Below are 15,193 nucleotides of genomic sequence, written 5' to 3' on the forward strand. Positions count from 1 at the left end.
TGTTTGAATATGGCACAGATTCAGGCAAATCAGCCTTTTCAGTCTTTGTACTGCTTAATCAGTCTTTTTTATCATTCTTGCCAATCACCACCCATGTGGTAAATAAAGGGCTTTCAATCGGCTAGCAAAGCTGTAATTTCAGAGACAAAACAAAGAGGTCCTGTGTGCTACTGTCATTGATGGAGTCACGTCGCAGCTCCCTCCTATCTCCTTTCAACGCTGTTTTCCTTGAATGCGATTGCTGAATGTGGCAACATTATGAAAGCACCACTGACAACATTGTATATTTACTGATAAAAGGTATTTTTCCCTTAGTAGTTTCCTATAGTTACAGAAAATGCAACTCCTCAGAAGCTCACAATGTTGTGATTCAAAATGTAGGTCTGTAAACTGCCCACTGAAGACTGGGGAAGTATGTCTTCATCTCAGAAGGGATAAAAGCAGATGTGTTACATCACAAAACACACTATACTGCGTAAGTTTCACTGTGTTCAGTAAAAACAAAAGAACAAAACCATTCACCTCCTAGAAAACCTCACAGCACAGTGTACTGAGTCTGAGATAAATCTGGATGAACGACTACTTCAATAAAATAGAAAGATAATGGAGAAAAGGATGTCCAATTATGCAATCTGAACTGCTTAACTGTGTTTGGACTCCCCTCGTTGCCAAACACTGCTCTTCTGCCAAGTCCTAACCATTCACCAAACTTTTACAACAGCTACCAGTTGTGCAGGACACAGATAGACAGAGCACAAACACAAATGAAGAGGTAGTAACAGAAATCCTAATACATCACCTGTATGGGTGACCAGGAGAGAGAGATCCCTGATGAGCAATATCCCTCTACCTTTTGAGGAAGGGACAAGAAATTGGAAGTATGCAAGGGAGCACATTCTGCATCAGATGTATTGCACCACAACCCTTCGAGGCACAACCATTGCTCCCTCATGTAAGAAAACTGAAGCAATTCTGCCTTTAGCAGGATCTGAGAGCCACCTGGGGGCAGCAATCCCTCTCAGCGGGAATCTGTGCTCTCAAAGGTGAAATTTTGCTGTCTCAAAGGCAGAGACCCATCTCCTCCTATCTCCTGCAGTCAAGATGGGATAACAGGGATAAACTGAGCTTCGACATTCAAGAGCAGGTACTGAACACACCGACAACACCCCTGAACTTGATCAGCGTGCAAAAACCTACACAAATTTCCCCTGTCCTCCTAGCGATAAGAGGTAAGAACTGAATAGGAACTCTTCAGCCAAGCAGAGATAGCTTATGTCTACACTAGGATCACTGCCTGTGTATTTACTTGCATAAAGACAGTCAAAGCCTTCGTTCAGATCATTTCAAGTAAACTGTGAATACACACAGACATATTTATTAAGTAGTGCAGTGCAAACTTCAGTCTGATACGCAGCATCAGCAGGAGATACTACCAGTGCAACCTTAGTAAGATTCATTTCTTCTGGTTTCTGAAGTATCTGAAAAAAATGTTACTGCCGCACTTCAGAATATATCAGAAGAGTGCTTCTTTACTCCACCAAGATCCAAAATCATTTTTCTACAAAAATGTGAGTAAATAATATACCAAGAGGAAAGGTAAGTGCATGTACTGATGTATTATCCCAAGAAAACACTGTCTGTATCTAGGTTAGTTAAAGGTGTATTCAAAGGTGGACTCTCTTTTGAGGGTATTTTCTGCTACCAGGGGAGAGGGACAGAGACTGAAGGCAAAGCTCGCTCAGTACAAACACAACCTGCATGTCAGTATCCTGGATCTTCTCTGATGACTCTGGCACTCAGGCAGATCAGTTGGTGCCAGTTTACAATGCACCTGGGACCAGATACTACTCAAAAAACTCAAAAATGGGAAATTACTCAGGAAGATTTTGGCCCTAATACAGCGGGAAATGAATACTCATCCCGTCACCACTGCTGACAGCAATACCTTCACTACAGATGGCTTTTAGGAATGTCTGAGTTCATCAAGTGTTTCCAAAAAAAGGCCTGTATCCTGTGCCAGGCATCTTCTTGTGCTCTGGCATGCTCTTTCCATTGCCCTCCCCACTGCACAAACACCCCAAGCACTTTGTGAATTGAAGACTGGCATAGAGGTAGGTACGGTGGCTCCAAGAGGTGCCCTGCTCCAGAGTAGGAGCAAAACTCCACCGTGTGTCCATACTGATTAAGGCGCTGAACAGCATCACGGCAGTAAAGGTCACTTTTCCAGTTCTTGTCATCTAGCCCTGACAGAAAGAGGAACTTGGCCAAGGACTTCTCCATGGGAATGCGACTATTCCAAGTTGCCGGGTCTCTGTGATCATCTAGGATATCTGAAAAATCTACAAGACCAGACTCCTCACTGGTCTTCATCCTCCCCAAGTCATATGGGTGGGCAGGAATAGTGAAGCCATCTCCCCTTAGGGGAATGAAAGAATTAAAGCCACTTCCAGATATGCTGACAGCTGCCTTGATGCCAGGTAGAAATGTGGCAATGGAAAGGGCCAAATCAGCTCCTTTAGACAAGCCCAAAACGCCAATCCCAGCATCTTTCACCTGAAAGACAGTTAGGAAACAGCCATTATCAACTACTCATATCCTGTGCTGGCATAATATCTCTCCTTTCACTTCTTCACTTCTCATCGGATTAAAACCTCCTATTTTATTTTACCCATTCCCTTTCTCTGTTTGGGTACCATCACTCCCTTAGTGATCCTTTCGTAAGAGTGACTATGAATTCTGCAACTCCACAGCATTTCCTCCCCTGTAAGACTTTTTCTTCCTGGTTAACTCCATAGACAAAGCCTCTGCTTCTTCAGCATCCTGGCTTGATACCTCCTCTCAGTGCTGTACATTTTACTGCTCTTGCCTCCAGAAACTCATCTTAATCCTCTCTCTTCAGGCCTCTTTCATAGGTTTACTTGCATTGACTTTCTTTATTGATGTTTTTTTTTTTTTTCAGATTCTGCTACAGCTGACCTATTATCTTCTGTTGTATCTTGGAACATATAAAGTTCATTATGCTTGGGGCTGAGTAAGTTCAACAATTGCTGAAATGAACTTATTTATAGTGAAGGTTCTACACAACAAATTCACCTTGTAATGTGTCCTATAAGATACTCTGACAGTTTCACAGCTGGGCAAGGAGCAACACAAACAGCAAGGTTGAATTCTGCTCTCAAAACTGAATAAATCCCTGGTATCCACGTGCTAGCAGATAACAATTTTGTGAAACGACCACCGCATTAAGCAGCATTCCATTCGAATCTTAAATCATACTTCTCTTTATCTCTTTTGCTTCAAGTGTAATGATATATTGCCACAGAAGTGTTTTTACATGCATTACAGGCACTTACTCAAATATAACCCCAGCATTTAAAAACAAGGCAAACTTTCTCACACTTTAAGAGATCTGTTGTCACAGCATCCTATTACTGCCCTGTGAATCTTAGTCAGAATCAAACATCTACATCTCAGAAATAGTGTAAAAAGTCAATAGATTTTTTATCTTCTAAAATCTTGTAAAAAAGTAAGATCATCTGCCTAAACAGCACTAGTAAAACCTTATACAAATACTATTTTGCATAACAACACTCCACAGATGGCCACAAGGTGCTCTGCAAAGCAGTTATCCAACTATTTGCAAAACTGGAGCTGAGGCACATTCTTTTCCATTTATGATCACATTGTCTTTCAGACATGCTGCCTCCCCCTACACCTCAGAAACTAAGCTGCATTCAGTGACGTACAGCATTTCATATTAGGAAATTATAGTGTTTTTTTAATTTGAAAATATAGAATAGTTTCAACCAGGAAGAGTACCATAATTTGTCTCCTACCTGCTGCTGCTTCTGCAAGAAGTCTATAGCCTCCTGAAAATAATCCAGTTCAAGAATCTCTGGCATAGCAGGCAGATCTTCAAAGGCCATGTAAGCCAGAGCTAGAGTCACAAAGCCTCTGCTAGCAAGAAGACTTGCTCTGTATTCCACAAGTCCTCCTCCAGATCCATACAGATCAATAAGGCCAGGGAATGGTCCAGGTCCTGTAATGAAAGCAATATATACATATACAAAGACTCACAGAGAAGTTTCTAGAGTTGTCCTTCCAGTAGCAACCTCGCAACATCCACCAAGACAGTAGATACCAAAAGAAAATCATCCTCTGAAGCTTTACATGTCAGTTCTCAAGCATGCACACAATCAGTGTCATTAGACACTTCTTCCCAGTTAAATTAACTGACAGGAATGTACTCTTGCAAGCCTCCTGTATGGAGGAAGCTGAATTCACCCTAGAACCAGCTGAGGGAATCATTAACAGGGGCCTTACTCCAGGCTGCTGAGTGTATCCAGGGGCCACAGAGAACACACAGAAAACCAGAACGGGACTAAAACTCACCAGGAGGGAGGAAGAGAGTTGCTTTAAGCCGACCTTCTCTGACTGAAATCCTCTTCACTCCCTCTCCTAAAAAACACCGCTCATGGGTGCATTTTCCCAGCAACAGGCTCATGTCCCTGTGGCCCTCATACACTTCCAAGTCCACACAGAAAGGGGTCAGGACGTTCCTCTTTGCCAGCCGCTTATACGGCGTTTTGGATCGCAGAGACCACAGCAATCCCATGGGCTCCACCCCAGAATAGCTGCCCCCCAGCGCTGGGCAGCAGGTCAGATCAAGCTCCCCGCTGCTGCCAGCCCTGTAGTGAGCGTGGGCTTGGAAGAGCTCCCCAGCCTCATCCACAAGGCAGGCTCTGAGCGTGACCGCCTGCTGCGGCAGGAGTCCCGTCACACGGATCTGAACGGGCTCGTCGAACAGACACCTGGGAGAAGGCAGAACGGTCACCTGCACCGCCATCAAGCTCTGGTGAGTTGGGAAGGGAAAGAGCCTGCTGCTTTTTGGAGAAACTCAGGCTGCGTGAAACGGCAATGTCAGGAGCCTGCAGCTTCCCAGGCTTAAAATCTCTGCCAAAGTCCAGAAGGAAGCACACACTGACAGCTTCCCCCCACCCAGCAAGCACGGGCTGCTGGGAGATGTAGTTCGGAGTATGCTCGGCTCCAAACCCATCGTCTCGTATGTCTTGCATTTTATTTTACGATATATAAAGATTAAATTAATAACCCTGAACTTCAAATGACAGAAAGTGATAATCACATTGTCTTGTGTCAGCTGCCTTTGTCAAGGTACAGTAAATTCAAACCACAAAATCTGGAGCAATGTGATACTGTATTCTAGCCACGAAACAAAGTCTGTCTTTAATCCCTTCTGAGTCATTTAGGGGTAAGAACCCAAAGCAAAATAAAGTTTTAGGTTTTATCTGCATTCCTTAAAATTAAAAACAAAAACAAAAAGCAGAAAAAGTAAAAAATATTTTATATATACTGCTTTCCTTTTTTCACAGCAGTCAATCTTCTTTACAGGGTATCTGTATTTTCCTGACTAATACATGTAAAATAAATCTCCTGATGTTTTTAATGAATCTTTGAAGATAGGCTGATAAATGCCAACCTCCACCAATCATAAACAACATTACATTTTTGCAATATCCGTCTATTTAAGAGCCTTGTATTCCTGCCCTGCAGGTCTCAGACACGTAGAGAGCAGTTTCATCTTGTTCAGTGGAAATACAGAGGTGAATTATGGCTGTACGAACAGGCTCCTGGTTCCCACAACTTGACTGTGTATTAGGCAGCTACTAGTGACCAAGAATGTCCCCATCAACTCCCCACAAACTGAAATCCCATGTCCCAACCCAAGGCCATAAATGATGTCCAGATTAACTGCAGACAAAGCAAAAGGAATTCTAAAATCACCACTGAGGGTGTAAGAGAATAAAGCTGCATTTAAATACAAAGGTGAAAAGAAATAAAAACAGGTAATGAAAACACGGGTTAACAGGGAGATAGCCACCACTGACCATTCCATGTCCATCGACATGATCCTACCTATCACACTATTTGAAAAATCTCAGAATTAGTGCTGGTGTGAGCTTTTAAACTGACCTTTTATTGAATAAGTTGTAATTTCTCACCATCAAAACACCACAACCACTGAACTTAATGAATCACAACCAGACAGGCCTTCTTCCTTAAGCTGAATATATGTGTTGGATCAATGCAGCCTGATGCACATGGGGGTGGCAGAGCAGATCCTTCCTTGTTCGTTTGGCTTGTTAGGAGAACAACCTGTAGACCTGAATGAATGTCACGGTTTCTCCTTAGGAATTTCCGAAGCCCGGACTCCTTCCCTCCAGATTTTATTTTGTTCACCATCATCAATGCAATATGCAAAGATCTAAAAATTCTGATGTCAAATAATCTACTTACAAGTCAGAAAATCTGGCCAATTGACCTAAGACTCTGAAGTCAAGCAAAATAGCCATGATTTATTCAACATATGTTGTTGAGGATAATTCAGTACTTAGCTCTTTTCACTTATATCACACTCAAACTCCAGACACAGAGGCTGACAACTTTGCCACACCTGAGAGAAAGATTGCAAGTTCCAGTGTCCCACCTCTGTCATAACACTTTCAAGGCTTCTGTCAGACAATCCAGCAGTTGATAATAGCTGTACTTTAGGTCATATTCCATGTCATACCAATAATTCACTGAGGAGAGAAACAAAAAAAGAAAGGCATTCTTAAAGCTGTAACATAATGATTTGCAAGCATGTTTACAGACAGTTTTAGACAGCTCAGCTAGTACAGGTTTTCCATTCTTACTGACCAAACTTTGAAAAGAGCAGAACTGTGACTACAGCCAAACATAAGGTAAGCATATGTTAGAGTTCTTTAATAGCACTGCCAATGCAACTCTGTCTTAACAAAACTAACTCCTCTTCAGGCTCTATACTGGGAACTCCTTGGAGAAAATATGGCAAACTCTATATGAACACAACACGTCTGCTTCTTTTTAGACCAAAACCAGCAAATATACTGTGAAGTTTAATATCTAGATAGAAGCCTCCCTTTTTCTGAGTGTAACAGATGGCAGACTCACCGTTACTTCACAGTGCTCATTAATTACACAGTCCTATAATTCTGTCTTGTTTTAAATCTGGTGTAATGTCTACTAAAAATAAAATAAAATGATAAGCCAAGCAGTATAACATTGTACCAACGACTCCTAGAGAAGAATATACACTAGTTTCAGACACTCGCTGGACAAGACTCAGACAACATTGATTTTCAAAGTATATACAGGCTGCAGCACAGTTAACAGTCAAAAGGACAAATAAACACAGCAACCCTTTTTTATCTGTTACACAGAAAAAAAAAAAAGTCCCCAGAGGCTTTCAGCTGTGAACAACTCTACTTTTTCTAAGTAATCTTAAAGGATTGCTGTATCAGTACTGGAAAAAAAAAACACACAACAATTGGAAATACTGCTTTACAGCTAGCTTGTCTTTTTATCACAGTATCACTGATGCTGAAAAAAATGGCTCCCAAAATTTGCACTGTAGTTCAACCAGTAATGTGGTTATTCATTATACCTTATTTATTTTGTCTGGGCAGGCAGCATTACTCTAAGCAAAGGATGGCAAAAAAGCTTCTGCAAACCTTGCAACATTTAAGAGGACATAGTAATAATACTTCCCACCCATCCCCACTCCTCCACTCACAGTGCTTGAAATTGTGGAACTCTCTTGGGAAAGGAGGGAAAAAAAAAACAAAAACAAAAGAAAAAAACAACAGAGAGTTGAAGATACATCCTACAAAGAAAGAGAAGGCAAGACTTTTGATCAGCACAGGTGAGAGACAGGCTCAGAGCACTGCCCACATAAAAGTAGTGCAGCTTTCATGTTGTGTCCACATCCGTGCTTAAAACTCATATACTTTCTGGCTTCCTTTTCTTTCTCCAAAGCATTTTTTGATGTGCTGATATCACTTACTACATGCAGTTTCCTTGTGAAAGGTACATAGATTTGCAGTTAGCAGACTAGGCAACCAAATACTCAGCTCTGTATCATAAACAAAAACTGAATTAGCTTTCATTCTCCTAATTTAACACAGACTTTTTCTCCTGACACATCCCTAACAGTTGTTGACAATCCTAAAAATTATAATCAAAACAGACCGAAAGAAGATAAGTTTCATGGCACAGAACAGAATCAGCTTCTTCTGAGGTTGTTATTTGTTCCTGAAGGGAGGCAGATGATTTTATTGGGATGTCTGGTACCAGTTACGTTTTGCTATGGAATATCTAACTGGACACCCAGCACAGTTCAAGAATAAAGCTGGAAATACCATGTATTTTACCTGCTATACAGCCATGTGACTGCCGAACATGGTGGAACCAGAGAGAAGGCAGGTATAGCACCTCACCAGCTTTCACTGTACACTGCAAAGGTTTTGCCTGAGCATACTCTGGATACCGTTCCAGATTCGGGTTCAGTGGGTCCAGAGGGATCCAGGGCACCTGAAAACAAAGAAGTATGTATATGGCACTAACCCTGGCAAGCATTTCCAGCAAGGTTCCAGAAAAATAACAGATAACTAAACTTTCTAGTTATGCAACAGATATTTTGCCTGGGAAAACATGACGTGTTTCTTGCTTTCCACATTCAACTGGGAATAGGTCAAGGATGCAAAAGTTTGCCTCCTTCAGTGAAGTTATTTTTCTCATTTAGGAAAAGCTGCTAAATGTCAGATATAAAAATGAAATCTTGTGGCATAAGTTTCAAAACGCCTTAGAAATTTTAGGAAGTGCTTATCAAAGTTTCTTATCTACTTTGATTCCTGACAGCTAAACACCCCCTCTTCCTGCTTGAACATCCCTATCGACTACATTAACTTCTTCTACATCCAACAGTTACAAACCTAAGCGCCTCACAGAATTACAAGAAAACTACTGTGAGTTTCTAGGAGCACCACTGTGGAAGAAGAAAATATCCCAGCTCAAGTTCAGCTGCAGCATTAGCACATTGGACAAGCAAAAAGAGAGAGGATACAGACTATCTGTAAAGTGCCTCTAGGTCTATACATTCTGATCAAATAGATATTGCTACAACTAAAAAACCACAATCTATTCATTGAGACGTCTATGTTTTATTGCACTGGGTGACAAAGCTTTAAAGGAAAACCAATTCCTTTATTGTTGATTAATGCAAAAGTTCTTCACTGGATCTATTCCAGTTTGGTGTAAGGCAGATAACATATGATGTCCATGGTTTCAGAAGTGCAGTAATGTGCATCTTTTTTCCCCTGGAAATTCTGTATCTCTTGCAAACAATAAAATACAAGTGAAAAACCTGATTACTCTTTCAAATAACGAAGAATTTTTCAACACCTATCAAAAACCTCAGTTAAGAGCTCGTGTCCAAACCTAGCTTCACTTTTCAAATTGTGCTCTTTGTATCATTTTTACCTTATCTGCAGACTTCTCATCCACAATTTCAAATGAGCCATCTTCTGATACCTTGTAAGTTGCTGCCTGATAGAGCTCTGGAATCACAGAAAAAAATTAAGTGGCCCAACTGAGAATAATACTATGAGACACTAACAGAACAGCACATCACACTTACACTGAATGGCAGAAAAATTAAGAAAAAAGACAACATTCTATTTTTAGAAATCTTTGTTTTTAGATCATTCTGGCAAGACAGCTTTCACCAGAGTTGTTCATATTTTGTGGTTAGTCTCCCATTTCTAATTTTATCCTGAAGGAGTTCTTACCTGCTTCAGACTGTACAAGCTGCTTAGCTTCCATTGTTTGTGGTTTTCCAGCCCCCTCAGGGGTTAGAAATAGGGCTGCTCAAAAAGAGTGTGACTCCTTTACAATATGCTACCCAACCTAAGCATCAGCTCTCTTCAGTTTTTAACAGTAACTTTACAATGTATGAATCATACGGCGACATTGTAAACAAAATAAAAGCAGTATAATTACAATGTCAGAGCTACTCTAGTACCTAAGCAGAATTATATTCATGTCATATGGCACTCTACATTCATCTAATATGGATATTTTAAAAATCAAGGAAAAATAGGCACAGAGTTAAGCTGTCAGCTGACTTTTGCAACAAAACAACCTACTGCGTACTCACAAAAACAAGAGAGAAAACAGGGGAAGCAAAGTAATGCTGCTGCCTTAAGAAACTCCTTTTTCATTTCTCTAGTTTTAAAGGATTCTGTTAGTAACTTAAACATTTCATTAAATTACAACTTGCTTTTTAGCTTCCTGGCTTTTTTTTTTTTTTTTCTAGAGACAAAAAAAGAGATGAAACCCATAAAACATCAAAGATGACTGCGTGCTAAATGCTGACAAGACATAGGACACAAACGTTCTAAAGCTGAACTGCCATAAATGCCAATGAAACTTTACAGGACGTGAAAACCTGACCTCAGAATAATGTTTGTCTTACAAAACCACGTGCTGCATGCAATAGGAGATTTCTGTAAGCACTGGAAAGAACAATGCTGTATAAGCAGGTTCTCTCTGCTTTCCTTTTCATGTCTTTCAGTATTTAAATCTCCCCTTCCAGTCTTCAGATGTATAAACACAGTAAACTTAAATTTAGTACCGTATGGGATGAAGGGACGATCGCTTGGTGGATGCAGTAGAAACTGTTTCTCTCCAGACACTACACAGTACAAATTCTCATAATGATCTTTATGTACTAAGATTGAGGAGGAAAAAAAAAAGAGACGTGAAGAGAGAAAAAAAAAATCAGTGCTCTTGCCTTCTCTACATCAGAAAGGATAGTAAAACAACAGTGCCAGATTCTCCTCTCATCATCAGATTGCTTCCTATTTTTTGTGGCCATTGGGAGTAGAAATCAACAATATAATATTGTAGCATATGTACTCAACTAAGAATATTCCAAACTCCCCTTCCAGTAACACACAAGCACGGGCCGCTAAAACCTACATGGGGTAATATCACATGAACTGGTACAGAAGGATCTGACTGGATGTATACCTAAGCCTCATCCTTGACAGAACAGAAACCATCAGTGCTGTGCCTGATGCAAGATCAGGAAGATGCACTCAGAAACACAGCAGCGAAAGGATGCAGGAGAAAGAATGCAAAAACGTTTGTTAAAGTAGAAATGCCCTCTCAAACATGCTGTTCTACTGTGTCACTAGCTCAAACCAAGCCCACTTAATCCTGTGCTAAAAGCACAAAAAAGACTGACAGTGCCATGCAATACCTACAGGATGTCACAGCAGCTGATTCCCCAAGCCAGAAATTCACGGCATCAGGCTTCTTCCCTGTATAGTCAGGCAACAGAGAAACATTCTCAATGAAAAAGTAATTTGAAGTGTCATGTGGACCAACACTTCATGCAATTTTCTGCCAATTTGATTTATTCCTGTCCTTCAACTTCCTTCCTAACTACAACAGTCTCCATTGCAAATAGCACTCTGTGCACAACAACCTCTTTCTACAATGGAAGCTATTGTAGTGCCTGTCAAACTTCATGATGCACTACTACCCCACAACCAAACTGATAATTAGAGCCCTTCATTTTCCCATCCTGAAGCCCTGAGATTTATTTAGTTCATAGATAAACTGCAGCACATTTACATACAGTTAGAAAAAAGAATGTGAGAGAACGTAATAAACCAACATTTTAATGAAATACACCCTGGTTAACAGAAATCAACGGAAATGGAATAGAGTTCAGCTAATACGAAAATACACCTACAATTGTAAAGAACAGGGGTTGTGTGTTCACTCATTTGTTAGGCTATGTTTGGTAGCAACAGCATGAATTTGCTTCCAAGCACGACCCTAAATCAGAAAAAAAGCCACTACATTGAAATAAGTGCAATACAGCACTCTCACCAAATCACTTCACTGTGATGGTGCCAGTAAACTGAGATAACGATTTTGGAGTAACCCAAACTGAAAAATAGGATTACACTATGATTATTTTACTACTTTACCTTTCTGAAGGGATGAAATCAAGCTGTTCTGTGCTAACCAGCAAAAGAACAAATTATTCCCTGCGTATGTGGTGTGATTGTTTTAAAGCTAAATACAGCATATTTCAAACAGCACAGGAGAAACAGAAAGTTTACCAAGTGCCTCACTCATCCACGGTATATCAGGCTGCACATCACAGATAAGTTCAGGGAACTCCTCGGTGAGGTTTGAACACTGCTTCTGCACATAGAATACATTGGGAGAGGTCACTTTCTTCTCCACAATGTCCAGAAAGTCCATGAAAGGCATCTGACGCTCCTCTGGCATGACAAAACGGTCCTGGAACACTGCATCTGCATAACCGTTTGGTGTTACTGCCACACTCACCACCTTGGGACCCACTACCTCCCTGCAAAACAAATCAGAAGTTTATAGCTAGACTTCAGTTCAATCTGTATGGACACTGTTTACTTGAACAATGCGTTTCATGGATAACCTGACTTTCCATGGATGGCTGTCTGCTGACAAGATTTTCTATTGCCTAATGAGGATGCTGTCAGCCTGCTCTACTTGCTCTCTGCAGTCAAGGCAAGATGGTTACCTTCTGTCTCTCTGAATTCTCCCACCTCTAACAGGCGAGCCCAACAAAGTGGCTCCTTGGTCCTTACCAGAGGCAGAAAGGGGACCCTCTTTATATAATATGCTTATATAATTACTTCTGCTGTGCCAGAGCCTGGCAGTCCCTCAAACCCAGCCACTTCTGGGTGGCCGCACGTTCTAAAGGTATCGAGAAAGGAGGAGAGACAGCCAGATGCTGAAAGACACATATGCTATAAGGCCAATAGCCTTTAATTCAATCGGGAAAAAAAAAGTGCCTCAAAAGTTGAAATGCTCGTCGTTATATAAAAACAGAACAAAACACGCTGTGTTTTGATAACACAGCCTATTGGCTGCAGATAGACATAGCCCCGCCCCTCCTGCTCAATCAGAGCTGATGGGGGCACTGTGTTTGTACGATAGAAATGGTTTTTGACTTTCGAGCGCTGCGGTGAGAAGCAGTGGGCTAGCTTATCAACAAAAGCAAGCGCACAGAAGGCCTTTCACGGCGGCGAACGCGTCCCATACCTGAGGTACGCCGACGTCCACTTGCGCAGCGCCGGCCAATGGCCAATGGCGTTCCGGATGACGCAGGGTTTATTTGGGCTCACCCACTCGCGATAGAACTCCAGCGGGGACGGAGGCGTGTCGAGATACGGAACAGACTCCACGCACCCGAACTCTGTCCAAGCGAACGAGAAGCAGTCCGTCAGAACGCTGACTGCTTCCCACCTCCCAGCCACCACAGGGCGCCCGTGCTCGCGCTGTTTGAAGCCACGGAAGTCGCTTTGGTGCCTTACGGGAGACAACAACGCAGACACAGCAACAGAAAAACAGCTTCCAAAAGCTGCTGTAGTACAGTGCGGCCGTCTCAGGCCGCCTAGCCCGCCCGGCCCGCATCCCCCCGCCCCGTTAGGCCGCGCTCACCGCGGGCCTCCCGCGGGAAGGCGGCCACGCAGCCCCGCACGGCCCGCAGCACCGCGCCCTCCGCCATGCCGCGCCGCCCGCCAGCGCCAGGCCCCGCCCCCCGAGCGGCAACGGCTGTACCAAAACGACCACGTTTTTATTGAAACGCTTCTAAGACACGGAGTACAAATGAATACAGAGTTAAAAACAGCTCCCGCGCAGGGCGCTTCACAGTGCAAAACAAAAAGGAAAAAAAAAAATAAAGAACCCCAATTTTTATTTTTACAAATTAACAAAAAAAAAAAAAAAAGGCATTTAAAAGGATTACTTAGAGGGAAAAGTATAAAAACATTTATAAATAAATCAACCCAACAGGAGAGTAGACTTTTTGTTTTCTTTTTTCCCCTATTTTAAAGAGGTGAAGGAGAAGGGTAGTGTTGACACCCAGAGAGCTGTCGGGTGCCCACACAACATGCAGAGAGGACATGGCTTACTCCTGGAGCTGCTGCCTGCGGCCTGTCCATCCTTACAGCAGGGTCCCACCTGAGCACGCAGCCCACGACCTCCACTGCTATGGAAGAGCAGGCACACTCAGCCACACAAGGCAGCACCTGCTCACCCGCCAACAGCACAAGACCTGTCATTTATTTTAACGAGGTTTCCATCATTTAGTATTCTGGATGCTGCACATCCAAGGGAGGGGTGGCAGGGAGGAAGGGAAATACCATATACATGCACGAGTCTACCAATAGTGTTTAAATAGCAGTATTTTTTCTTATATATAACTATATACATTTTCTTTTAAAAAATTAAAAGTTTGTGTGTTTCTGCTCCAGAGAATGGGGGTGTTTCTCAAGAAGGGTGCGATGGATTTTGCAAAATGGGGGGTTTTGGTGAAGGAGCTCTAAGGCCTGCCCCAACTGTCACCTGGGAGAGCCAAGAGAAATGAGCAGACACCTGAGAGAGGAGGCAGATGAAACCATGCAAACACACAGCCTGGGCACACTGAGGGAGGCTGCAGCCACTGCTCAGGAAAGACACTGAGCCTGCTGCCCCTTCCCCTGCACCACCTCAGAGGCCTAAGAGCAAAGCAAGGGTCCTACAGCAATGCAATTCGTAATTAAGATGGGGAGAAAAAAAACCATTCTCATCTTGACCAGAAATGTTGGGTCTGAGAGGACAAAAAGCACGTAAGGAAGACAGTTAAGTTTATGTTCTTAATATAGACTATGCTAAACAAACAACTCGTCTTAGTACAGGTGTCCGGTTTTATCTGTTCTAACACCCACTCAAACCTGTAAGAGGGATCACAAACCAGTAGGAGGGATAGGCTGAAGCCTATTACCTCCTCCCAAAGGCCTTTTCACTTTCCAAGCAATTACCATTTCATTTTTCTCTGCCTGGCCTAACAGACAGCCTGTAGCAAACCACATTCACAAGCATGCAACAAAATGCATCCCATTTGTGCTCTACACTGTAAACCAGAATTTTTAGGAATACTTCCGACCGCTAGCAGTATGAACTTATCAGGAAAGATACAGCTGTATTCATCTCAAATTCTAAACATCAACACATTTGTGGCACTAGCATCTCTACAACTGAACTTCTCAGTTCTTAACTTCCAAACCTTGGGCAAGCAGCTGACACTTTTGCCTTTTAATAAACAGTTGCTTAGGGGACAGCAAGCAAGGAAACAGGAGGCCTAATAGGACATTTTTAAAACACCTTCTGATTCATTCACCAATTACAGATCACCACCTCAGCCCTATATCTACTTTCATGAAGCTTCTATGTACTTTATTTTAAATGGTTATTGGCCAAACAATGTTCT

General features: G+C 42.2%; 2 protein-coding genes across 4 annotated transcripts; both read right to left on the reverse strand.

The window, feature by feature from the left end:
* Window positions 1-325: 325 nt before the first annotated feature.
* LOC136060356 (acyl-coenzyme A thioesterase 1-like) lies at window positions 326-5,031 on the reverse strand. The gene is made up of 3 exons (XM_065754796.1): window positions 4,393-5,031; window positions 3,837-4,039; window positions 326-2,553 (listed from the first exon to the last, which is right to left on the reverse strand). Exons 1-3 carry the CDS (start codon window positions 4,844-4,846, stop codon window positions 1,951-1,953), a joined length of 1,260 nt encoding a protein of 419 aa, XP_065610868.1. The 5' UTR covers window positions 4,847-5,031; the 3' UTR covers window positions 326-1,950.
* JMJD7 (jumonji domain containing 7) lies at window positions 3,973-13,450 on the reverse strand. Of its 3 annotated transcripts, XM_065754798.1 has the most exons (9): window positions 13,384-13,450; window positions 12,985-13,138; window positions 12,015-12,268; window positions 11,145-11,201; window positions 10,511-10,606; window positions 9,358-9,434; window positions 8,250-8,409; window positions 6,506-6,599; window positions 3,973-4,039 (listed from the first exon to the last, which is right to left on the reverse strand). In XM_065754798.1, exons 1-8 carry the CDS (start codon window positions 13,448-13,450, stop codon window positions 6,511-6,513), a joined length of 954 nt encoding a protein of 317 aa, XP_065610870.1. In that variant the 3' UTR covers window positions 3,973-4,039; window positions 6,506-6,510. The 3 variants fall into 3 exon arrangements, with proteins under 3 accessions (XP_065610870.1, XP_065610869.1, XP_065610871.1); XM_065754797.1 differs by lacking the exon at window positions 3,973-4,039 and having other exon boundaries at window positions 6,164-6,599; XM_065754799.1 differs by lacking the exon at window positions 3,973-4,039 and having other exon boundaries at window positions 6,164-6,599; window positions 12,985-13,180; window positions 13,342-13,450.
* Window positions 13,451-15,193: the final 1,743 nt, after the last annotated feature.

Source organism: Cyrtonyx montezumae, unplaced genomic scaffold (assembly GCF_038088225.1).
Source record: "Cyrtonyx montezumae isolate F1298 unplaced genomic scaffold, pur_monq_1.0 scaffold_10, whole genome shotgun sequence".
In the NCBI taxonomy this organism is placed as follows: domain Eukaryota; kingdom Metazoa; phylum Chordata; class Aves; order Galliformes; family Odontophoridae; genus Cyrtonyx; species Cyrtonyx montezumae.

Coding starts and splice junctions, on each gene's coding strand:
- JMJD7 (XM_065754799.1), bottom strand. CDS start 13,450: ATGGCGGAGGGCGCGGTGCTGCGGGCCGTGCGGGGCTGCGTGGCCGCC. Junction 11,202..12,014: donor GTGGATGAGTGAGGCACTTG/GTAAACTTTCTG, acceptor CTGACTATACAG/GGAAGAAGCCTGATGCCGTG. Junction 8,410..9,357: donor ATGAGAAGTCTGCAGATAAG/GTAAAAATGATA, acceptor CTTTGTTTTCAG/GTGCCCTGGATCCCTCTGGA.
- LOC136060356 (XM_065754796.1), bottom strand. CDS start 4,846: ATGGCGGTGCAGGTGACCGTTCTGCCTTCTCCCAGGTGTCTGTTCGAC. Junction 4,040..4,392: donor AACTCTCTTCCTCCCTCCTG/GTGAGTTTTAGT, acceptor CTTTCATTACAG/GACCTGGACCATTCCCTGGC. Junction 2,554..3,836: donor TCTTGCAGAAGCAGCAGCAG/GTAGGAGACAAA, acceptor ACTGTCTTTCAG/GTGAAAGATGCTGGGATTGG.